General features: G+C 45.3%; 2 protein-coding genes across 2 annotated transcripts in view; one reads left to right on the top strand and one right to left on the bottom strand.

Moving 5' to 3' along the window:
• Positions 1 to 5,786, top strand: part of ZSWIM7 (zinc finger SWIM-type containing 7) — a 35,865-nt gene extending 30,079 nt beyond the window's left edge. The window contains exons 4-5 of the mRNA XM_074189278.1: positions 625 to 729; positions 3,225 to 5,786. Of these exons, the coding sequence (XP_074045379.1) occupies positions 625 to 729; positions 3,225 to 3,344 (225 nt within the window). The 3' untranslated portion in view covers positions 3,345 to 5,786. The remainder of the gene's footprint in view (positions 1 to 624; positions 730 to 3,224) is intronic.
• Positions 5,787 to 5,827: 41 nt separating this feature from the next.
• The window catches only part of ADORA2B (adenosine A2b receptor), a 40,707-nt gene continuing 22,745 nt past the window's right edge, over positions 5,828 to 23,789 (bottom strand). The window contains exon 2 of the mRNA XM_074189274.1: positions 5,828 to 7,128. Coding sequence (XP_074045375.1) covers positions 6,468 to 7,128 — 661 coding nt within the window. The 3' untranslated portion in view covers positions 5,828 to 6,467. The remainder of the gene's footprint in view (positions 7,129 to 23,789) is intronic.

Below are 23,789 nucleotides of genomic sequence, written 5' to 3'. Positions count from 1 at the left end.
CAAGCCCTCAAAGTCAGAAGACCTGGGATCAAGCACCAGCTCATCATGTGATCTTAGGCCCAGGCAGAGAGAAGGAGCTCACCTGCCTTAGTAGAGGGCATTTACTCACCTGGAAATTCTTGCCTCACAGGGTTGTGGTGGTGAGAGACCACTCCCCACATTTCCCCTTATGAGTGTGGGGCAAACTTGTATGTGAGTGGCTGAGGGTGAGAAGGGCATTATTGAGATGGGAGGGAGGGGAAAGGGAAGGGAACGAAAAAGGAAAGGCCAAAAGGGATAAATGATAGGAAGATCTTCTGACCACCTGCCCATTCATAGGCAGGGATGAGCAAGACCCTGGCCCCTCCCTCTCAGCGACCCATCAGAACTTTTGCCCTAAAGCCTTTCCCACTGCCTGGACTGTGAGACTTAGCCCAGGAGTGTGGTGGGACTGAATAGCCAGGGCTGAGTCTTTGCTGTCATGAGTCAGGGCCATTGAGGGGAAGGCTGGACTCTGCCACAGGAAGCAGAATTTCCCCTTTTGTGGGGCATCACCCAAGTTTTCCCTTCTGCTGCAATACTTCATGTAACTCTTAAGTAAGCAACTGAATTACAAGACAGTTACCCCTGTCCTTCGATCCACAGGTGCTTGGGAGCTCTGGAAAAGTGTATGCATGTTTTTCCTCTTGCCATTACTGTTCCTGCCCAGCCTTCACGTTCTCTGTGCTTCGGAAGAGTGACAGCCTCTTGGTAAGGGGGGGGGGGGGTCCCCTCATGCAAGAAGGACCATGACCAAGTGTTAATGAACTGCAGTTGGTGGTGATATCCTGGTGTTCCCTAACCATCTCCCCGACTTTGTCTCCCCAGAAGGGAGCAACTAGTCATTTGTTTCATCTATTCTCTTTATTAAAAAAAAACTTATATTTTATTTTTCTATCACCTTGAAATAGCAAAGTGGCTAGATCATCAGACCTGAAGTCACGAAGTCCTGAGTTCAAATTCAGCCTTAGAGACTCACTAAGCAGTGTGACTCTGGGCAAGTCACTTCACCTTTCTTTGTCTCAGTTTCCACAACTATAAAGTAGGGATCCTAATAGCCCGTCCCTCCCAGGGTTGTTCTGAGCCCTGAATGAGATAATAATTGTAAAGTGCTGAACCCAATTCTGTCCATGCCAGCTGTCATTATCGTCATTCCCTTTGCTTCTGAATTACCCTTCCTCCCACCCCAACCCCTCAGCACAAAGAATTAAAAAGCAAGAAGTGAAAAGTGCCAGCCCAACAGGGAAGCCCAAGGTTGGCCCTTCCCTCTGGCTGGGGTCATTCACATGACCAAGATCAGGGATTTTGTCCCTTGCATTGACATAGTTTTGTAATCTTGTGGGTTCGTTTCCCAGCTCTGCCTCCTTTCATGCAAATCTTTCATGTTCATTGTTGCTTCTCACACAGTCATTCCATCCTGTACATGTGATATAGCCTTTCCCCACTCTGGAGGCACGAACTCTATTTTGTGTAATGCCTCGATTCTGTTTTCTTTGAAAACCTGAGTCTCCCAAAGCAGGATGGGTCTGGTGGACCACAGGGACTGGAGGGAAAATTGGTGATTAGTCAATCTCTCCTGGAATCAAAGGAGAAGAAAGGGAATTCTCTTCCCAGGTTTCTAACTACTCAACCCCAGAAGTGGCAGGCAGTAGGCATTGTTTCCTGGGCTACTGGACTTGATGACAGTGACTCACTGAGTGTGGATTTAGGAAGGAATTTGAATTAGACTTTAGTGCAGTGTTTGATTTTTCATTGACATCATGAGAGAATCTTGCAATGAGTTCTTGTGGATATGTTGGTCCTTTGCCCTACAGCTGCCTCTGATTCAGTCTGCTGTGGGTCATGCTGAGACTGGGACTATTCTAGGGACTTTGAGATTCCATGGTTTCCTTTCCTTTTGAAGCCTCTCCGGTCACCAGGAGGGCTGCATCATATACCTCTGATGGGCTTGCGTGGTTTGGTCTGACCCATCTCTGGTGAAGAAAGACTTTGTTTCTTTTAGTTTCATTAGGTGAATTTTTATATTTTTGAGAGTTTGGATAGAGTCAGGGTGATTCACTCTGGGGTTATTGAGTTTTTTCCCTCTGTTCTTTCCACTCCCCAAAATGGATTTTTCAGGGGGAAATAAAAAAATTTAACGGGAAGAATCCTAGAACAGGAGTCAAGACCAGAGGATTCTCATCTTGGAATCTGTGATTAAATATCTGAAGTTCTACAAACTTGGATGGGAAAAAAATTGTAACTTTATTTTCACTAATTGCTCTAACTGAAATATGTAGCTTTTTCTTCAATGATTAAAGAACATTCTTCTGAAAAGGGTCCACAGGCTTCCCTGGCCTACCAGAGGTACCCATGTTGGGCAGAAGTGAAGAATGCCAGCTCTGGACCCAGCCCAACCATGTATGAGGACAGGGCATCAGCCTGGGTTCAGTTTCTTTATATGTAAAATAAGAGACCGGAAGGTGATCCTTTCAGTTCTGGCATTCCACTCAACATCTAATTGAAGATAGTGCCACCCCTCCCTCTGTTATCTCTCTATCTTCCCAGCCTCCCACTAATAAGAAAAGTCAGCTGGATGCCAAGACTCTGTGTGCTAAATACTTCTTGGGTCAGAGTTCTATGGTGGAAGAGGGTCCCTAGTGGTCTTTAGACATTGGCTTTTCTCCCCCGAATGAAGATGCCGCAGGTAGCTTAGCTTCCATCTTCTGACATCACCAAGCAGAGAGAGGGCACAGTGCTGGTGGGTCTGGTGTCCTAGTTCTCTCAGCCCCACCTCTGTCTTCTGGCTGGGGTGAGAAGCTCCTGGGGAGAAAATACATTTCATAGATATGGCTTATCAGCTTTTCAACAGCAGAACTCTAACTTTGGGGACCTCTTTACCCTCTTCAGGACCATGAGGACCTCCCCATCCCTAAAGACCTTTGATTTATGTAGATTGTATCTGTCTTTAGTCATCATATTAGAAAATAAAATATCTTCCTACAATTATAAAATCAGGTTTGATCTCAAAGACCCCTTGAAAACTTCTGTCTTAGAGAATTGCCAAGGTAATCACAGATAAGTTAGTAGAGGGATTTTCTGGGGTCCCACAGACCCTAGAGGTCAAAGGTGGGATTTGAACCCAATTTTTCTGGCTCCAGGAGCAGCTGACAAGCTTCCTCTTTCCCAAGCTGGTTTCTAACTGATGTGTATCTTGTGTCTTCCAGTGCAAGCATCTCCTGGCCACCTACCTCAGCCTGGCCATGGGGGTGTGCCAGGACCTAAGTGTCTCTAACAAGCAGCTGTCTGGCCTCCTGTTGGCAGAGGAGGATCAAGAACAGGCCTAGCAGGCGCCAGTCTCCCAGCCCTGGAATATTTCCCACTTTTCTTCACCTGAAACAGAGATGCTGAACTGAAGGACTAAGTGAGCATTTATTAACGCTTATTGAATGCCAGGCTCTTTTATGGTGCTCCCACTTTCTTATTAAACCACGTGTTGTCTACTGAGAAAGAAAATGGCACCTTTCCTTCTGTTGAAGGGGGTTAAGGACAAGCCCTCATACAAAGGACTTTCTGCAGCTAGGAAGCCAATGACACAGCTGAATTCTTCAGCAACCTTGATTGGGTTGCTGATCTTTTTTTATTTTTAAAGGGGGGGGATCCTATTAGTTGGCACTATACAGATTGGGGGCAGCTGGATCTCAGGTCAAGACTTCAGGTTTGTTTGATTTTTTTTTTAGGTTTGGTTTTTTTTTTTGCAAGGCAAATGGGGTTATGTGACTTGCCCAAGGCCACACAGCTAGGTAATTCTTAAGTGTCTGAGGCCGAATTTGAACTCAGGTCCTCCTGACTTCAGGGTTGATGCTCTATCCACTGTGCCACTAGCTGCCCCTGGTCAAGACTTCAAATGTGGCTTCAGACACCTGTGTGACCAGTCAAGTCATTTAACCCTGTTTATCTCAGTTTCCTCAATCATAAAATCATACTCCAGTATTTTTGCTAGGAAAACCCCAGTTGGAGTCACAGAGTCCAGTATAACTGAACAAGAATAACAGTGTTCAGTAAAGTGAGGAGGGAGGTGGTCTTTTTCGTTCATAGTCACAAATCTATGTCCAAGGGGTTGGAGAGGAGATCTTTACCAGTCTGGAATCAGAAAGCCTGAATTCAAATTCCAGCCTCACTATTTATGAGCTGCTATGATTCCAAACCTTTATTCCCTTTTCTTAAAAATGGAGAACGTATTACTCATGCTGTCTGCCCCCTCAGACCATTAGGCTAACCAAGTGAGGTCAACTTTAACAGACAATTTTTATTAGTGGTCAGAGCAGAAAGCTACCGACCTACTCCTGGGAAAGGTAACTCCAGTGGGAGCATGATTGATTCCTTGAGAATTTACATAGAAGCAAAAGGACTTTGAGAGTATGACTAGAAGAGTCATTCTTTCATACAGCAAACATTAGGCAACACCTGCATGCCAAATGCCAGGGTTACAAAGATAGCTAGGATACAGACCTTGTTCTCAGGAGCAACTGACTCACCTCAGCAAGCCCAGAATGGGACCAATTTTTTATTTGCTTGTTGAATTTTAATAAACTATACTTTTAAATACATGTAACTCTGGAAGGCAGTAGTGGATAGACAGCTGGTCTCAGGGCCAAGATACCTTGCCTGGGTTCTTTGCCATATCCTGGTTATATGACAGTGGGCACCTCTGAGGGCCCCAGGCCAGTCTTTAAGAATTCTAGTTTCAGGGCGGCTAGGTGGCACAGTGGATAGAGCACCGGCCCTGGAGTCAGGAGGACCTAAGTTCAAATCCAGCCTCAGACACTTAATAATGACCTAGCTGTGTGGCCTTGGGCAAGCCACTTAACCGCATTGCCTTGCAAAAACTAAAAAAAAAAAAAAAAAAAAAAAATTCTAGTTTCAAAGGTGCTGATTTGCATTGATTTGGGTGGGGGGGTTCCTGAAACTTTGAAAGCTCCTTACATCACTGAAACCACAGGACCGATCCCTTCCATGGTGCCTCCCATTACCCCTGCCACTGATCTCCAAGCTAAACAAAACAAAACAAAAACCCCCAAAGGGGACTTTGGACTGAGGACCAGGTTAAGGTGCTATAAGAAATCCAAGGAGGACTGAGTCTCTTTCAGGTAGCAGAATCCAAATAAGAGTGGCATCTCAGCCAGGCTTTGAAAGAAGCCAGGGATTTCGATAGAAAGAGATTGGGTAGGGCTATGCCTACTGTGAAAAAAAGAGAACAATTTGATTAGAAGCTCAGGAGGATCAGGGGTCCCACCTATTGAGTGACTATATGTGAGGTTGTGTGAGGGCCATTGATGGTGTCTGTTTTTCCCAGTTTGACATATGGACAGTTTCAGACCTAGTTTATCAAGGTGAAGAGAATTAGACAACATTCCACTAGTTTAATCTCCCTCCATGATGATGTTTTCCCTTCCAAGGAAAGTGGGAAAGCCAGAAACTGTTTTAGATGGGGTTTGCTCCATTAAGTTTCTTATCCAAAAAACAGCTTTATTTTTAATTCATTTAAATTATCTTCAGTTTTGAACTAATACAACATCTGTACACATACACTGCAAATGAGGTTAAAATCTCACAGTTTGAGCGCAGCCATGTCCTTGCCCCAGTTTTTGGTCTGCTTGATTTCACTGGGGTGGGGAAGGAGGGAAGACCAGAAGCGGAGAGCACCTGTTACAGTCTTCTCTTCCCTCCAAAGCTGAGTGGGCAACCCCCCCACCCTCACCCCCCAGATAGAGGAAAGAGAATCTAGCATAGGAGGGATGGACTTCTTCCCCCCCCCCCCCCCCCCCCCTTTGTTTACACCTTGACAACACTCCTTTCTAAGTGCGGGGAGAAAAACTGCTATCTCCAATATGAAATACACAGTATCACTATGTTTGAACAAGACTTCCCTCCCAAACCCATCCTTCCCCAAGGTCTCTTTTTCCCCATGTCTGTACGTAGTGTGCTTCTGGCCCCTTCCAGGGGGAGCAGGTTCCCATCTGTTCGAAGAGCCAAGGTATTGTGTTTCCCCATTGCTTCCCAGTCAGGAAAACACCTCACTGCCGAGCAGGGGAGTTCACAGTAACAATAGATGAAATTCTTCCTTATTAGAGAGTAATATTTAGCACATCAAAAACAGTGGGATAGAAGACAAGGAGCTTGCTGAGAAATATGGCAACCTTGACCAACAGCTTCTTGATCTCCCTTTGGAGTCCCTGGCCTCATTGTCCAGTCCACATAGGACCAGTAGCAGAACCAAATACCACAGAGGTATGTTTCCATTTATCAGCTCTCAAAGACAATCATCTGTTAGTGAGATCCAAAGTAAGAGCAGAGAGGTGCTCAGGACAGGCAGCCCGTATGTGCGTGTCATCAGTGAGTCTTGGCCAGGGCTCTCCTCATTATGCCCATCACAGGTCATGTGTCTCATGGCCTCTTGGGAGCAGGGGTCATACATCTGCATCCAGGGTCTGCACCGTTCCTGACTGTCCATTACTGCTCTTGGGAAGGTCATCTGTCTGACAGAGAATGTACTTTGAGATGATCTTGCGGAACGTGCAACGAAAGTCCCTTATTCGATAGGCATAAATGATGGGATTGACCACGGAGTTGGTGTGCGACAAGAGAATGACCAAGTGCATTAGCCACTTGGGTTTGGTCTCACCAAAGTGGGGGTTGAAGAGAGTGATGCAGTTTGTGGCATGCAGAGGCAGCCAGCACAAAGCAAAGATGCCCACGATCATTGCCAGTGACTTAGCCGCATGGATCTCCCGCTGCAAGGTGGTCCGCGAGTGGTCCATCAGCTCCATGCGGCGAAGCTGCTGGCAGGCCACCAGGAAGATCTTGACATAGATGGCCAGCATGATGAGCAGCGGGGGCAGGACGCAGCCAAAGAAGTTAAAGTAGACCATGTAGCTCATAGTGACCACATTCTCAAAGAGGCATTTCACAGGACAGCAGCTCAGGTTCTGGGAGCTACCAGTGCAATTGTGGGTGGCGTTGGCTCTGTCATTCCATCCCATGAGAGGGGTCAGGCCAATGCCAAAAGCAAGAATCCAGAGCACAGCAATGACCCCTCTGGCCCGGGTCCCAGTAACTAAACTCTTGTACCTGTTGCCAGAAAAAAAAATCCATTACACTCAATTTCGAATAATTAATATACCATTACACCCTCCTTTTTTGAAGGGTTATCTTTGCTTTTAAATATAAAATGAACTTTCCCACTCCTGGTAGTGCAATGGATAAAGCACTGTTTCTGGAATCAGGAAGACCTGAATTCAAATCCAACCTCAGATACTTCCTGGCTGTGTGACCCTGAGGAAGTCACTGAAATCTCTGTTTATTTCAGGTTTCTCTTCTCTACCAAAAAAGGTATAGTAACAGCACCTTCTCCCACCTTATCAAATGAAAGAAAAAAGCACTTTTCATATCTCCTAACATACTGTAGATGCTACATTAATGCTTATTTCCTCACCTGCATGACCCCACATAAGACAGAAGAATTTCATTTCTCTTAATATTAAGTTATCAGAGTCATTCTTGGGCATCTGGTGGTCAAAGGACACAGTCTGTGTTTTGAATGAAAAGGGCAGTTTTCCAAGGAGAGCCCAATTAAGTAGGGATAGACACTAAACCTGGGATTGCCCTGGTTTGAGGACATTCTCTCTACTAATACACATCACAGTCTTCTATACAGCTGATCTCACAGAGATCCCTGGAGAAAGATCTCTCTCAAGGTCATACAACCTCAGTCAGAAACAGGACTTGAACTTGGGTCTTTCTGACTCGGAGTCCTGGGCTCTGGCCATTCTACCCCATCCCTGCTAGATGAAAACTGAAGATGATTTTCCCTTTACAGCTAAGACCTAATCAGAAGCCATTCATGCTTTGGGTATTGCTGATGCCCAGAAGATGGGTTCTTTCCTGCTGGGCCAACCAAACAGTTAATGAAAGGAATGGTGAAATTAACCATGAATTGGTGATATACCCATATGCGTAATATCTCATACACACACACACACACACACGCAATGCAGCAAATTAGACTTTAATAGAACACAATTGGAGTTCACTAATTGTTTTGTCATATTCCATTGCATGCTTGGGTGACTTGAGACAAAAGCTCTTCCTTTTCAAAGTTGAGAGTTCAAATCTCCTCAGCCTCTGAAAGGGGACATTGATTCTAGCTGAGGCATAATTAAATCCTTTTCTTTAAATGTTCTCTAGTCTCTTGAAAGAAGTGGTGGCAATAAATAGCCTGGTCTTTCATTAGGAAGCTCATCTTTTTGACTTCAAATCTGGCCTCAGACACTTTTTGTTTTGTTTTTGAAGGGTTTTTTTTGGTGAGGTGATAGGGTCAAGTGACTTGTTCAAGGTCATACAGCTAGTTTCAAATATCTGAAACTGGATTTGAACTCAGGTCCTCCTGACTCCAGGGCTGTTGTTCTATCCACTTCACCTCCTAACTGCCCTGGCCTCAGACACTTATTAGCTGTGTGATCCATGGGCAAGTCACTTAACCCTGTTTGCCTCAGTTTCCTTATCTGTCAAATGAGCTGGAGAAGAAAATGACAAACCACTTCGGTATCTTTGCCAAGAAAACCCCAAATGGGGTTATGAAGTGTTGGACACGAGTGGAAACAAATATACGATTGAATGTGTATATGTATCCTACATGTTACTGGAAGGTGAATCAGTATACACATACGTAGACCTTTCATGGCAGGACATGCCTGGCTCCTGCCAGATGAAGCCTTCAGGTCACTGGGTTAGCTGCCCATCCTCCAAGAACTAGAGTTGAGTAGGAAGGTATCTCAGATACAAGACAGGGAAGCCAAGTTCAGAAGCAGAAAATGAACCCATTTGGCTAAAAAGGCCAATTTTGTGAAGGGAAATAATGTGAAAATAAAAGTGAAGAAAAGGGAGGGAAAGTGAAGGAAGGAAGAAGTGAAAGGAGGAAAAGAAATGAGGGAGAAAAGGACAAAAGAATGAACAGAAAAAGGCATAAAGGAGAAGGAAAAGGAAGAAAGGAAAAGAGGGAAGGAGAAAATGGAAAAGAGGAGAGAGGAAAGGAAGAGAGTTAAGAGCTGAGTATACAATTAACAACAAAGATGGTCCTTGCCCTCAAGAAGACTGCATTCTAGTAGAGAAAGACAACAAAGGAAAGGGAGCTGAAAAGCAGATGATGAAAATAGTAACATGGTTTTGCAGTTCAGAAGACAGGAACAGTGCAGGGAGGGGAATAATGACTAGATAAGGCTTCTCCCAAAATGGGAGGACCCAGAAGGTGCACTCCAACGGGAGCCCCCAAAGGTTCTTGAGCAGGTAAGTGGCTTAGGCTAGTGTTTTAGGATTTTGGCAGCTGGGTTGGATATAGTGAGTCAGATCAGACAGGGCATTCCCCAATCCCTACCAGTCAAGTATGTGGCAGCAGATTAGAGTGCTAACTCAGAATGATGAAATAAGCTCTAACACCAGCTATTTGATCTTGCCAAGTCAAAAGCCATCAGCTTCAGTTTCCTCATTTGTAAAATGGGCACCTCCCTCATGGGGCGGTTATAGAGATCAAATGAGATAAGCAAAATGTTTTTACAACCTTAAAGTGCAATATAAATGTTAGCTACTGTACAGTCCCCCCCCCCAAAGGAAGGCAAATGAACAACCATATTTTAAAAATTAGAAATCTGATTTTTAAAGTTAAAAACAAGGTGGGGGTCCTTCAACTGGTTTAGAGCTAAACAAATTGAAGCATGTAAAATATTGGAATATTATTACACCATGAGAAATAAGTGATTACATGGAATTTGGGAAAACAGGAAGATTTATGTGAACTGATACAGAACCAAGGGGGCAGAGTAGGAGAACAATATGGACAATAACAATATTGTAAATGAATACAACCCAGAAAGATATCAGAACTTCTATCAAATGCAATGGCACAAGCTTTTTAAAAAAATTTTTTATTTAAGGCAATGGGGTTAAGTGACTTGCCTAAGATCACACAGTTAGGAAGTGTCTTTATTAAGGGACCAGATTTGAACTTGGGTTCTCCTGACTCCAGGGCTGGTGCTCCATCCACTGCACCACCTAGCTGCCCACAATGACCCAATCTTTGTTCATAATCAGTCAACCAACAAGCAATTATCCAGAACTTACTACATGTGTGCTATGAACTGGATTGTTCTTGGGCTATGAAGAAAAGCAATAGAGATATAAGATGATAATGATGTTTGTCCTTCGTGCTTGAAGAAAACCGTGACATCAGGGGAGGTGATGCCATGATAAGCACATGAATTGAATTTGGATGAGGGAGGGCTGTGCTAAGTCCCCAGCCCCACTTGCTCCTCCAGAACCATCTGGGTCTAGTGGACAGATGTGAATCAGGATGACTGGAGACAGTCCTGAATATGAGGCAGTCAGGGTTAAGTGACTTGCTCAGGGTCACACAGCTAGGAAGAGGCTGGATTTGAACTCCTGTCCTTCTGACTCAAGGACCAGTACTCTATCCACTGCACCACCTAGCTATCCAGATGTAGTTATATTGATATAGATATAGATATCTCGATATATATAGCCCCAATGTTTCAGGAATGCACGTCCAATAATGATAGTAATAATAACAATAGTAGCGATTAGTTTGAAGAATGAATCCCCTTTAGTGGCTGCATGTGTGACTCAAAGTTATAATTATGTAAAGTGTAGTCATTGGTTTCAGTCCAATGGAAACATGCAACGTGAATTGTGTAAATTCAGTGAATGCAAATGAACGATTCTGGGCGTATTCTCAGAACTAGCTTAAGGTATAGCCCTTTATAAAGGTTAACTTGTCTGATCCTCCCATTTTACAGATCATGAAACTGAGACAAATAGGTAAAGCAACTTGACTGAAGTGACTGAGGAAAGATTTGAACTCATTTTCCTGATTCCAAGCCTATAACTATAAAGAACTAGGTAAATACAAGATAAATAGAGAGTAAATGGGAGGTCATCTCAGAGAGGAGGAGGGATGGCGATAGTAGCTAGTGCCTCGAGAGAAAGCAGGCTTGAGGCTGAATCTTGAGGGAAACTGGAGATAAGGAGACAGTCTTATGGGCACTGGGGATAGTTGGTGCAAAGGCATGGAGGTGGGAGATGTAGGAATAGAAGAGCAAGGAGTCCATGAGTTCAGGCAGAGTCAAGCATGTGAGAAGCCTTGAGAGGAAGGGGGAAGGTTGTGCAGAGCTTTACACACTCACAGAAACGAGGCTTAATAGTAGAGGTAGCTGAGAGCTAGTGGGGCTCAATGAGGAGGGAGGAATGTCATCAGACCTGTCCTTTAGGATAACCACCTTGGTAGCCAAGTTAGGGAGGACATGATGAAATACACTGGATGCCTCTGGATGGACAAGTGGGGGCCTACAGGTGTTGAGTGCTACATTTACCATCAGAAGTCACCGTCATTTGACTTAACTGTTTTTGTTTGTTATAATGGGGAGTGGAGAGTATTAGGAAGTGATTGTACCATTATGTAAAAGCATGAATAAAATAGATATTTTTTAAACTCCATCTGCAAAGACACTGCCTGGAAGGGGATTGGCTGCATCTTTGGTATATTCTGAAGCAGCCTGATTCTGGGGCAAGTCCCCACCTGCCCAGGTAAGTTGCTTCCATGTCTTCCTCCCATCCCCCAACTGTCCACTGCATGTCTTGTTCAGCAGGGCTGGTTTTGCTCCCTGCAGTAAGGTCGCTTCCTCCCCAAGCCTCCTTTGACTATGCTTCGTCCCTTATTTAACTCCCATCTCTGGGCCAGCCGATCCACCCTCTCCCTGCCCCTGTTCCACCGGGCTCCTCCTCCTGGAATGCCAAATAACCATTCCTAGGAAAAACTGGGTCTCTGGATGATCAGGGCAGTGGTTACAGGGAAGAAGTGAAATTCCGATAAGATGACTAGATCTGTCCTCAAAGGCCAATGAGCAGGCCCATTTCACTTAGGACTTCCCTCTATAGAACACAGGGGATTTACATAACTTTGTGAACCCTGGAACACTGTAAAAGAAATTAAAGTTTGAGGCAAAGCCTACACACAAACAGAACACGAACACTCTCTCTCTCTCTCTCTCTCTCTCTCTCTCTCTCTCTCTCTCTCTCTTTCTCTGTCTCTCTCTTTCTCTGTCTCTCTGTCTCTGTCTCTGTCTCTGTCTCTGTCTCTCTCTCTCTCTCTCTCTCTCTCTCTCTCTCTCTCTCTCCTCTTTCTGTCTCTGTCTCTCTCTAACCATGATCTCCACCCAAAGGCAACTGTCTATCACATGGGGAGACAGCCCCAAGTTCCCACCAAGCTCTCCCCCGTTCCAACACTGAAAGTCAGATCAGGAAGTGGGCACTCCCTGGCCTCCTTGCCAATGGACTGAAGCATCTTTTTCCACTCAAAGAGGTTCATTAACTTGAGGAATCGGTACAGAAATAATGAAGCCAGAGAAGCAACAAAGGGAACAAAACAGGCTTCTACATAATGAGAAGAAGAGTTGGGTCTCTGCAATGAGTGTTGGCTCATCCCTGGGAAGCCTCTGCTCTTTCTTGAACCTTCTCCTCAATCTCAAATCAAGTCACTGTCTTTCTCCAAAAGAAATTAATATTTATAGGATGTCCTGGGAATCCCACCAGGAAGAGATTGGCCCCCTCTGCTCCGCCAGGGTCTGTGACGCCTGGTCTCTGAGGCTCACGTGGCTTGGGCAGGTGACCTCCTGGAGTAGGAGACAGAGGGGGTCTGAACAAGAGCTTATGCCGAGGTCTGCTGCCCACCTCTTGATAGCAAGGCGAAGGACTCCAGGGTAGAATGAGTCAGGCATTTGTTTTGCTTATTACAAGGATTTTTGTTTTTCAATGGCAGTGAACGAGAGAGAAAGAGAAAACGGGAGAGAGAGAGAGAAAATTAAAGCTTGTTTACTTTTAAAAATTAAATAAAAAATAACAAAAACTTGAGGAACTCTTCATGTCCTCACTATTCTTTATCCTTTTAAAGAAATATGGGGTCCTCGACTTCCAGGCAGCTTCCAGAGATGAGGGCCTTGAACTCCCCCACCTGTCAGAACCAGGTATGACATGGTCCACAGGTGGTCACTGCCTGTCTTGTCATACCTGGTGTTATGCCCTCCTTGCCTCACCCTCCCCATTAAACAATGAATCAGCCTGGGCATGGGGCGTTTCTGTGTGTATCTTGGGTCTTCTAGATAAGCTGGGGCATCTAGGACATGGAGAAGCAGAAACTTTAAAAGGCCTGGGCTGAGTCGAGACAGCCCTGGCCTAGCCATTCCTCTGAGTCTTACACACCCAGCCCTGTTTACCTACCTCACCAGTCACTTCAAAAATCAGAAGGGAGAGTAATACCTGCAGTTGGCTTAGTAGAGTCAAATGAATCCACAAACAGCAGGGATTAAGCACCTAGGTGCCCAAAAAATTAGACTCCCTGCCCTCAAGGAGCTTCCATTCTAATTATGAAATCAAATAGAATGGAATGGAAAAAAAAAACATTCATTAATCAATCAGCCAAGCATTAGGTGGCTGGAGACCCTGAGAGGTAACAGTCCCTGCCCTTGAGGAGTTAACATTTTATCAGAGCAAATAGCAAGTAAAGAATACATACAAAGTAAACACAATGCAATTTTTTTATGGTGGAAATTATCATTCTGCCCATTTTACCCATAAAGAAACAAAGTTAAGTGACTTGCCCAGGGCCACCCGACTAGTAGAGTATTGTGATGCCAATGAGAGTCCAACTCTGTTGGGCCTTTTCTAAGGGATCTGGACATCCCTTAGATTAGACCAGATTCTGGTCTGTGGTTTATCTTAGGTCATTGATCACCAGGGATCTGACAAGCAGTGACCTTTGCCAAGAGTTATAATCCTAACTGAAGGAATCTTCACATTCCTGACACCCTGTCAAGCTATCTGTTGAGTGGATGATGGATAAGCTGCCCAAAGGCCAAGAACCCAGCCCCTGAGGCCTACCAAAGGATGGGCTTGTGGAATCAATGACAAGAGAAGCAGGAGAAGGGATAGAGAACACACTCCTGGGAGCCCACTAAAAGTCAACTATCAGCCTGTGCATCTTGGTCATCCCTTTCTCCCCTCCCTCTCTTTCTCCTTAACCCTTTATCATCTAGTTTCCAACCTTATCATTCCACTGAAACTGCTTTCTCCAGTTACTCATCTCTCAGTTGCCCACCCCAATGGCCCAAACCTAGCCTCATTCCCCTTGACTTCTCAGCAGCATTGGACAGTGCTGGTCATTCTTTCTTTTCTATCTACCCTCTAGGTTTTCAAGGACACCTCTCTCACTGTCATGGTTCTTCTCCTAATTCTCTGATCACTCCTTCTCTGACTCCTTCACTGGATTCTTCTCCAGATTATGCCTTCTAATCATAGGTGTCCCCCAGAGCACTTGATGATATCATCAACTCCCATGGATTTAATGACCATCCCTATGCTAATGACTCTCAAATCTATATTTCCTGCCTCCAAAGTATCTAAAGACTTCCGATCTGGCATCTCTAATTGCTTTTCAGACACCTCAAACCAAATGTCCAATAGGCATCTTAAACTCAATATAGCCAAAGGATAACTTGTTCCCCCCCCTTCCTTGTCCCTTATTACTATAGAGCATAACCACTCCTGCCCTGTCCCTCTCACTTCCATCCTACAAGTCATCCAGGATTCCACGCCATCCATCAGTTTGCACATGTCAGCCATTGCCAAGACCCATTGGTTTCCCTTTTGTACCATCTCTCCACTAGGTCTCCTCTCCTCTGGGGCAGATGCTCATCCTCTCACACCTGGGCTAATGCAATGGTCTGTTGGGGGAGCCTGCCTACCTCAAATCCTCTCCCTACATCCAGCTCAGGTCTGACTGTGTAATCCCCTTACTCCATAAATTCCAGTGGCTCCATATTTCCCCCAGTATAAAATACAAAAAAAAACCATTCTGCTCTTCTAAGCCTCACATAACTTGGCCTCCCCCTACTTTTCCAGTCTTCTTATACCCAACTCTTCTCCACATAGTCTTCTGTCCAGTGACACTGGCCTCCTAGCTTATTTTATGACTGAGATTCTCCATCTGTTGGCACTGGCCATTTTCTCTGTCTGCCTCCCATAACTAGAATGCTCTCTTCTCCTCCACTCTGAATGATGACCTCTCTGGCTCCCTTTATATCCCAACCATAGCCCACCTCCTATAGGAAACCTTCCCCCATCCCTCTTAATCCCAGTGCCTTTCCTCTGGTAATTATTTTCTATTTATTCTAGATAGAAGCTTGCTTGGTATAGATTTGCTCGCATATAAACTCCTGGAGGGCAGGGGCTATCTTACACCTATTTTTGTATCCCCCAGCTTAGCATAGTGTATGAATCATAGTGACTGGAAATCAGAACTTGGAAGTTAGCTCAGAGAACATCCAGTCCAATTAAGCTTTTTTTTTTTTAATAGAATATCAAACCGAAACCCAAAGAGAAGAAGGAAAGATTTTTCCTGAGTCAAAAGGCAGATTGACCTGGGGAACCAAGACTCACACACGTAAAATGTTAGCTAGCAATAAGAGGTTGCCAATCCTAACTGCCAAATTTAGGGAATACCCTAAGCTCTCTGGGAGTTCACAAGAGGGCTCCCTCCCTGCCTTCTTCTCTCCTCCCCTCTCTTCTCCTTCCCTCTCTTCTCCTCTCCTCCCCTCCTCTACTCATCCAGCTCTTTGTCTACTTTACCGCAATCCCAGCGAAATGTTAAAAGTTAAATGTTCAACCTTTAGGAATCTGCAGCCAGGTTTCCTCAGCTCATCTGATTGTCTCTAGCCTTGTTGGGCAGTCGTTTCAGTCATTCCTAACTCTTCATGACTCCATCTGGGATTTCCTTAGCAAAGATTAGTATTTTTGTGGCCATTTCCTTCTCCAGCTCATTTAACAAATGAGGAAACTGAGGCAAACAGGGTGAATTGACTTGTCCAGGGTTGTTATTTTGTCCTTTATTTTCAGACTATGATATCAAGAAGGTGATGCCATGAGCAGATGAATTAAATTTGAATGAAAAGGGCTGTGTCTCCCTTTGTCCTCCAGAGTCATCTGTTCCAGTGGCCAGATATGGAGCAGGATGCCTGGAGATGGCCCTGAGTTCGAGGTAATCAGGGTTAAGTGATTTGTCCAAGGTCACACGGTGTCAAATGTCTGAGGCCAGATTTGAACCTAGGTCCTCCTGACTCCAGAGCTGGTGCTCTATTCACTCTATCACCTAGTTACAGGACCTATTATGGCCATGAAAAGTTCTGAATTCAGATTTTCTACTGCTTCACCTAGCTGACTTGCCCAGGGTCACACAGCTGCTTATTGTCTGAGATCACATTTGAACTCTGGTCTTTCTAACTCCAGGTAGGTGCTCTATTCACTCTATCACCTCGTTACAGGACCTATTGTGGCCATGAAAAGTTCTGAATTCAGATTGTCTTCTTCCATGCCAGTGATGGCTGAGGTCAATATAATACAAAAAGGAGCACTAACTCTGCTTGCAGAGAACCTGGGTTCAAATCCTGTCTCTGATACTACTGGTGACCCCAAGCAAGTTGCTTTATTTCCCTAGGTTCCCATTTCCTACTTGCAAAATAACCAAGGAGGCCAGATTAGATGCTTCTAGCTCTAAGATTCTGATAAGATAGCTAGAAACGGACTTGAGAAGTTCCTCCCTTGATAGTATCAAAGAGAGGGAGGCAAGGAATGGCAAGCCAGGGATCTGTCACCATTGTCAAGGCCCTGAGGTAGCATCAAGGTATTCCCAGCATGTGTACTAGCTTTTCTTTTTTTTTTGCAAGGCAATAGGGTTGCTTGCCCAAGGTCACACAGCTAGGTAATTATTAAGTGTGTGAGGTTGCTTTTGAACTCAGATCCTCCTGACTCCAGGGCTGGTGCTCCATGTGGCTGGCTTCTAACAGGCCTGTTCTTTGAAATTACCTGGAAGAGGGGTGATCACAATTGCATTTCAGTTAGCTCCTCTGATCTAGCCTTTGTCCATCCAAGAAAGGGCCCATGGCAGGCAGACAGAATTCTGTGCAAAGCACAGTGTATTGGGGCTTCCCCAGAGCAAGAGAAGTTTCCAGCTCTGAGTTCTCAGAAAGCCACTCCCCAATGTGCCAGACATCAGTGACATTTTCCTAGGGAGTCACTGTCAGCATCTAATGGCAGGGAAAAAAGTCTTTCTTGATCACCCAAAAGGTCAAGTATGAAACGCTATATTCATAATGGAATTATGAATCCCACTGACTCAGATTCAGAAAAATTTATGGGATCAGGAAGAAAATGATGTCAAGTTACGGGTGAGTGGATCTTGGTTTAGTATGATACAATGGACAGAGTAGTGGTTCTAATATCTGAGGGTTCAAGTCCCACATTTGATGAGATGATGATCTGTGTGACCTTGGACAAAATCCAGCCTCTCTGAGCATCAGTTTCTTCATCTGTAAAACAAGGGGGCCCAAAAAGATGGCTCCTCATAACCCTTCTGGCTCTTGTAATATATTCTCATCAATCAATCCATTGGTAAACTTTTATTAGGCTCTTTTTTAATCTTTTTTAAAAAATATTTATTTTCACATGACTATAATGGTCTTGTAAAAGTAAACATAATCCCTCCTCCCCTCACAAAGATACAGAAACCTCAAGAAAAAATATTAAGCTCTTACCATGAGAGGAATACAAAGTTGTCTGCAGTCTTGCAAACACATATATGGAATATAGAGAGAGAACAGATTACTTGCAGGATGAATAGGAAGTATTTAACAGAGGGAAGGCACTAGAATTAAGAGGGATTGGGGAAGACTTCCCAAAGATGGGATTTCAGCTAGGACTTAAAGAAAACCAGGGAGGTCAGTAGGCAGAGTTGAGCTAGAAAAGCCAGCTATCTATGGGGGATAGACAGACAGAAAACATGCCCGAAGCCTAAAGTTGGAGAAGACTAGCAGAAATAACTGAAATATCAATTCTAGTCTTGTATAGTTATGGATTAAATATGTGAAGAATGGTCATCTGCACTAAAGCAAGATAGATCGATGGAAGCCAAATAACGGAGGACCTCAAAAGCCAAGTTAAGGAATTTGTATGAAACTTTAAAGGAAACAAAAAGTCATCAGAGTCATGGACAGTTGACTGAGAGTGACTCATCCAGGGTCATGCAGCATATAAGTATCTGAGGTGGAATTTGAACTCAGGTCTACTCCAAATCTGGTGCTCTGTGCTACATGGAATAGGGGCTGAGGAATCTTAAAAGAATTAAGTTTTGAGGATTGAAGTCCAACCCTCTATCCGGCAGGAAGGTTAAAACACTGAACTTGAAGTTCAGTCGTGTGTCCCTGGGCAAGTCTCTTTATTGAGCATTGGTTTCCTTCTCTATAAAATGGGCACAGTAACAGCATCTACCTCTCAGGTCATTGTGAAGAGAAACTGAGACAATAATTGAAAAGCCTGATGATGCTATACAAATGTCAGCTAGAGTTATCATTATTATTATTATAACTGTTCTTATTGGGAGGTACATTGTCCTTCATTTTTGAAGAAGACCATGATATCTGGGAGGTGATGCCATGACAAACGTGGAAATCGGATCTCAGTGAGAAGGGGTTGTGCTAAGTCACCAGCCTCACTTTCTCCTTCAGATCCATCTGGGTCCAGTGACCAGTAGGAATCAGTACAACGGGAGAGGGTCCTGAATATGAGGCAGTCAATGACTTGTTCAAGGTCACACAGTTATAAGAGTCAAGTGTCTGAGGCTGGATTCCAACTCCTGTCCTCCTGACTCCAAGGCCAGTGCTCTGTCCACCGCTCTACCTAGCTGCCTACACTGAGCTACATTAAAAAAAGTTTCCCTGACCATGACTGAATTCAGTTGATTTATAATGAAAGATTTGTATTTTTACAGCCTTGTCAGGGACCCTGATGGTTAGGAGACCACAGGTCTTCCTTGAAGTGATGTTTGAAAGAGCGGAGTTTCGCTAGCCCCAGGGCCCACCTCCCTAGGACCATTCTTAGCATTGGCTGCCATGGGCTAAGCTCAGTTTACCCTCCCATCAGACATGTCCCCTCAAACCCTGGAACCATCCTGCTGATCATTATTTTTTCTGCACTTCTAACACAGTACAAGCCAAATACAGCTCACTCTGTTTACACCCTCGTTTCTACACCCTGGTCATCCATTCAAAGGCAATGGGAGCGAGCCAGACTCAGTAGGGTCCTTCTGTGAGAGCACATGCCGTATCTGTTTGTGGGCAGATTTTTATTTTTAGTTCTTTCCTTTTATTTTTCTTCATTCAATCTCGATCATCCAAGAGAGACCCAGCAGGAAGAGGCAGCAAAGAAACATGGAGGAAGCCAGGCGCCTGCTTGGCAGGTCGCTGGCCTTGGAGGCAGATGGACCCAAAGGCAGTATCGCCTTACCCAGTGATCCCTCATCCATGCAGCGAGCCTTCTGAAAGAGCTCCAGGTGCCTGGAGAGGGCCCATCAGCTGTTTTCCCAAAGAGTAGGGCAGGCCCAGGGAGGGCAGAGACTTCCTAGTGGACGTTGGACTCCAAAGGCAAACAACCCAATAGCCTGGGATGAAGAAGGTCATTGCAGGAACCGATCAGAGGAGCCTCCTGCTGCTACTGTGAGAAGGGCTAAGGGGGCCTTTCAAAAAGCCAAGCAGGAGGTGGTAGGCCCTGGCCCTGAGTTTCTTTGATCAAAGGCTGGACAGTCACCACTGGAGATGTTAGAAGTCAGTTCTTGTTTCTCTCTCTCTCTCTCTCTCTCTCTCTCTCTCTCTCTCTCTCACTCTCTTTCTCTCTCTGTGCCTCTTTCTCTCTCACTCACTCTCTTTCTCTCTCTGTGCCTCTTTCTCTGTCTCTCTCTCTCTGTCTCTGTCTGTCTGTCTCTGCCTCTCTCACTCTCTTTCTCTCTCTGTGCCTCTTTCTCTCTCTCTCACTCTTTCTCTCTGTGCCTCTTTCTCTGTCTCTCTCTCTGCCTCTCTCTCTCTCTGTCTCTTTCTCTGTGTGTGTCTTTCTGTCTGTCTGTCCATCTCTCCCTTCTTCTCCCCCCCCCCCCCACCTCAGCACCGGCTGGCAACAGAATCTGTCTTAAAAAAAAACCCCAACTAATTTAAGGTTGTGTTTCATAATTGCTCCAGCTAATAGTATTGGGGTGGGGGGGAATGAAAAAAGGCTCCTTAGGAATCTGGGGTACACCTCCTCAGACTCCCAGAATGCCAGAGCTATAAGGGGCCTTAGAGAAAACCCCTAATCTGGCCTTCCTCTTGACTTCATTCCCCAAGGGCAAACAGCTCAAGTCTGGAGAAAGGCCGTGACTTCCCCAGGGTGACCCACTGATCTGGTGCCCAAGTCTGTCCCTGCACTCGCTACCCACTTGCCCCTGTGAACTGCTGCTTGAAGCAAGTTGTCTTGGAATGACTTCTGTTTATTCTCTTAACCTTAAGTGAAGAAAAACAGTCAGCCATTTTCCAGCCAATGGCAGAGGCCCAGGGCTGAGCCAACTTCAAAGTCTTTGCTCTGGGTTTAACCTAGCAGACGCCTTTCTTCAGGCTGAGGTAGTTTCCAGGTTGGGGGGGCTGCTTGGGACCAAGGCATTCTCCTACATTCTCCCGATTCTCAGACTCCGGGTTGGGATGCTGTCTCACCTAAGTCATACCGAGGAGGTATTCCCTTGTTCCCCCCAGTCGGCATCCGACAACCTCTAAGGAGAATCTCTGTTGTGATGGTTCGGTAATTTTCAGTCTTGTCTGGCTCTTTGTGGGGCTTTTGTTTGACAAAGATCCTGGAGTGCTTTGACATTTCCATCTCCAGTTCATGTGACAGATGAGGAAACTGAGGCAGACAGAGTTAAGTGATTTGCTCAGGGTCACAGTTAGTAAGTGGCTGAGGCTAAGACTTGAACTTGGGTCTTGCTGACTTCAGCCCCAGCATTCTATGCACTATGGCACCACTTAGCTGCCCCCATCTTACTTCTGGATGACTCCAGCTGCTGGGGAGGTTTTCCCTGATATCCCACTTAGTAGCTTCCTCCCCTTTTCAAGGGTCATCCCTTTTCTTCAAGACCCTCCTTCAATACACCCTAACAGCAACATGGGGGTGATGTTCAACCTTGAAGGACTTGCTCATTCCATCAGTGCAACAATCGGGAACAATATTGGCCTGTCTGCAAAGGAGAGTGCCATCTGTATCCAGATAAGGAGCTGTGGAGTTTGAACAAAGTACAAGGACTATTCCCTTTAATTTGGAAAAAAAACAGATGTCTTATTGTCTGATCTGGTTACCTCTGAGAATTCTGTTCTCTTTAAGGATATGATTTCTCTCTCATCACACCCAATTTGGATCAAGGTACAACATGGAAACAAAGTAAAGACTGACGGAATGCTATCTGTGGGGTGGGGGTGGGGGGAAGGAAGCAAGATTGGGGGAAAATTTGTAAAATTCAAATAATATCTTTAATAAAAAAATTTTTATAAAAAAGACCCTCCTTCAAGAACTGATTATACATCAAAAGCATCTCCTAAGGGCAACTAGGGGGCTCAGTGGATAGAGCAACTGACCCGAATTCAGGAGGACCTGAATTCAAATCTAGTCTGACATTTAATAATTACCTAGCTGTATGACCTTGGGCAAGTCAATGAACCCCATTGCTTTGCAAAAGCAAAAACAAAACTTGCCACCTGTCACAGGTAGCGTCAATGACCAGCTTAATGTGGTTCCTGAATCCAACCCTCCAGCAAGTAGTCTGACCCAGGCAGAATCTAAAGGGATCCCATCTTCTTGTTCCTGGAAGAGATGCATTCCCCCTCTCAGCTTGCTGCATCACCCAGCTAACTCATAGCAAGTGTGCAGTGCAATAAAGCTCAGATCTTTGCACGTTAGACTCTTCATTTATCCCTACTGAACAGTGGCTAAATCTTCTCGAGTTCAGTCCAGTGCTGATGATGCTCAGGTCAAGTTCTTTCGGATCCTGCCTTGGGCACCCACCCTATGGTTGGCCCTCCCAACCGGGTGATCTGCCAAGGGGATGGACACGCTGCCTTCATCTTTATGCAAACCACTGATAGAAAATGCTAAACATGTTAACTAATGTCAAAAATATTCAATTCAGGCTTAAGTCCTAGGCCCCATGGATCAGAGCAGCAATCTGGAAGGGAGGGGTCAAGATAAACTTATCTTGTGCCAGGTACAGGATTCTCCCCCTCTATGGGGGGGGGGGGCTCCTACCAGTTCACTAGAGTATGTTGGGGATAGGCCTGTGAAGGAATGTGAAGCAGCCCCAGTGATGTGGGCCCTCAGAACTGCTGAGGTCTCTGGATCAACTAAAGGGTGGCCAGCCCCTGAGCAGGCTTTTCTGTCCCCTTCCCATCAAATAAGAAAATGGTCCAACTCAGTGTCCCTAGGGTGGGAAACTACTTCCCCAGGAGTAAAACTTAGAGAATTGTCCAGAGTCATGTCTTAAGTGACCTGCAGAGGGTCATGCCACCAAGAACAGGATCTGAATCCAGACCTTCCTGTTTACAAGACTGTTGACCATCTACTTCACTCCAATGCATTTATTACTCTCAGGAAAATCAATGCTTCAGAACCTACACGCCAATGTTGTCTGAGGTCTGTGTGGCAGTAAGAAAGCCTGAGAAATACAGCAACACAATATCACTCTTGCACAACAAGAGGCAGAGTCTGGAGAGAACCAGGTTCAAATCCTACCTCTGAGACTTATTTATTATATAGTCTTGGGCAAATCACTTCCATTCCCTGCAGCTCAGTTTCCCCCTCTGTAAAATAAGGGGACTGGACTAGCTGACCTCTGAGGTCTCTTCCAACTTTAGGCTCATGATCTTATGTAGGAGTGTTAGATTTGAACCTAGACCTGACTGTGTGACTTTTAGGCAAGTCTCATTTTGATCTCAAAAATGGGTGGGTTGGGGGCAGCTAGATGGCGTGGTAAATAGAGCACCAGCCTGGAATCAGGAGGACCTGAGGTCCTAATTACCTAGCTGTGTGACCTTGGACAAGTCACTTTGCAAGTCATTGTCTTGTGAAAACCTAAAAAAAATGATGGGTTGGATTCAGGGTCTGCCAAGCCCAGTCTAGATTGAGATTCCGTGACCTTGCTGACACAGCCTATTTAAATAGGCCTCTTTGAGGCATAAAAATGTCCTTCCATGGTGAATGGGGACATGGAGACAAAGAAAGCATGTGACGAACTGGGCCCAAAATGATGATCGTCAAGGACAAGACAACATCACTTCCGCTTGACTGGAAAGATTCACCACAAGTTCAGCAATTGACATCCAACTGGCAAACGGCCGAGCCCGGCCACTGCCCATGTGGTGACCTTGCCAAGGACACCGGCTCCCCTCGTCCCCTTCCTGTGGGTCATTCCTAAGCTGTCAACACGGATCCGTCAATGGCCCACACGGCGTCATCGGGGCCTCCATTCCCTCCTGGACACAAACAAGGACAGGCAGGGAGCCCACATCTCCTGATCTACTGGGGTCACAGCACAGCGCCCAGCTCCAGCTGGCGGAGAGGGCCCATCCTCCCGCTTGCTAGCCTGCCAGGGTCAGCCACGGTGACCAAACCTATCCCCAAGGTCAAAACAAAAGGAGAACTCGTCCTTTCCCGAGGAGGCGACAGCACGGAGAGGCTTAGGCAACGTTTCAGAGGTAGAAAGATGCTGTTGTCTCCTTTTTATTCCCTCGGATCTAGCACAATGCCTTGCTCATAATGGGAGGCCAGTGAGC

The sequence above is a fragment of the Macrotis lagotis genome, chromosome 5 (genome assembly GCF_037893015.1).
Source record: "Macrotis lagotis isolate mMagLag1 chromosome 5, bilby.v1.9.chrom.fasta, whole genome shotgun sequence".
Lineage (NCBI taxonomy): Eukaryota > Metazoa > Chordata > Mammalia > Peramelemorphia > Peramelidae > Macrotis > Macrotis lagotis.
The sequence above is the reverse complement of the archived record's forward strand: the minus strand, read 5'-3'. Positions and strand labels throughout refer to the sequence as shown.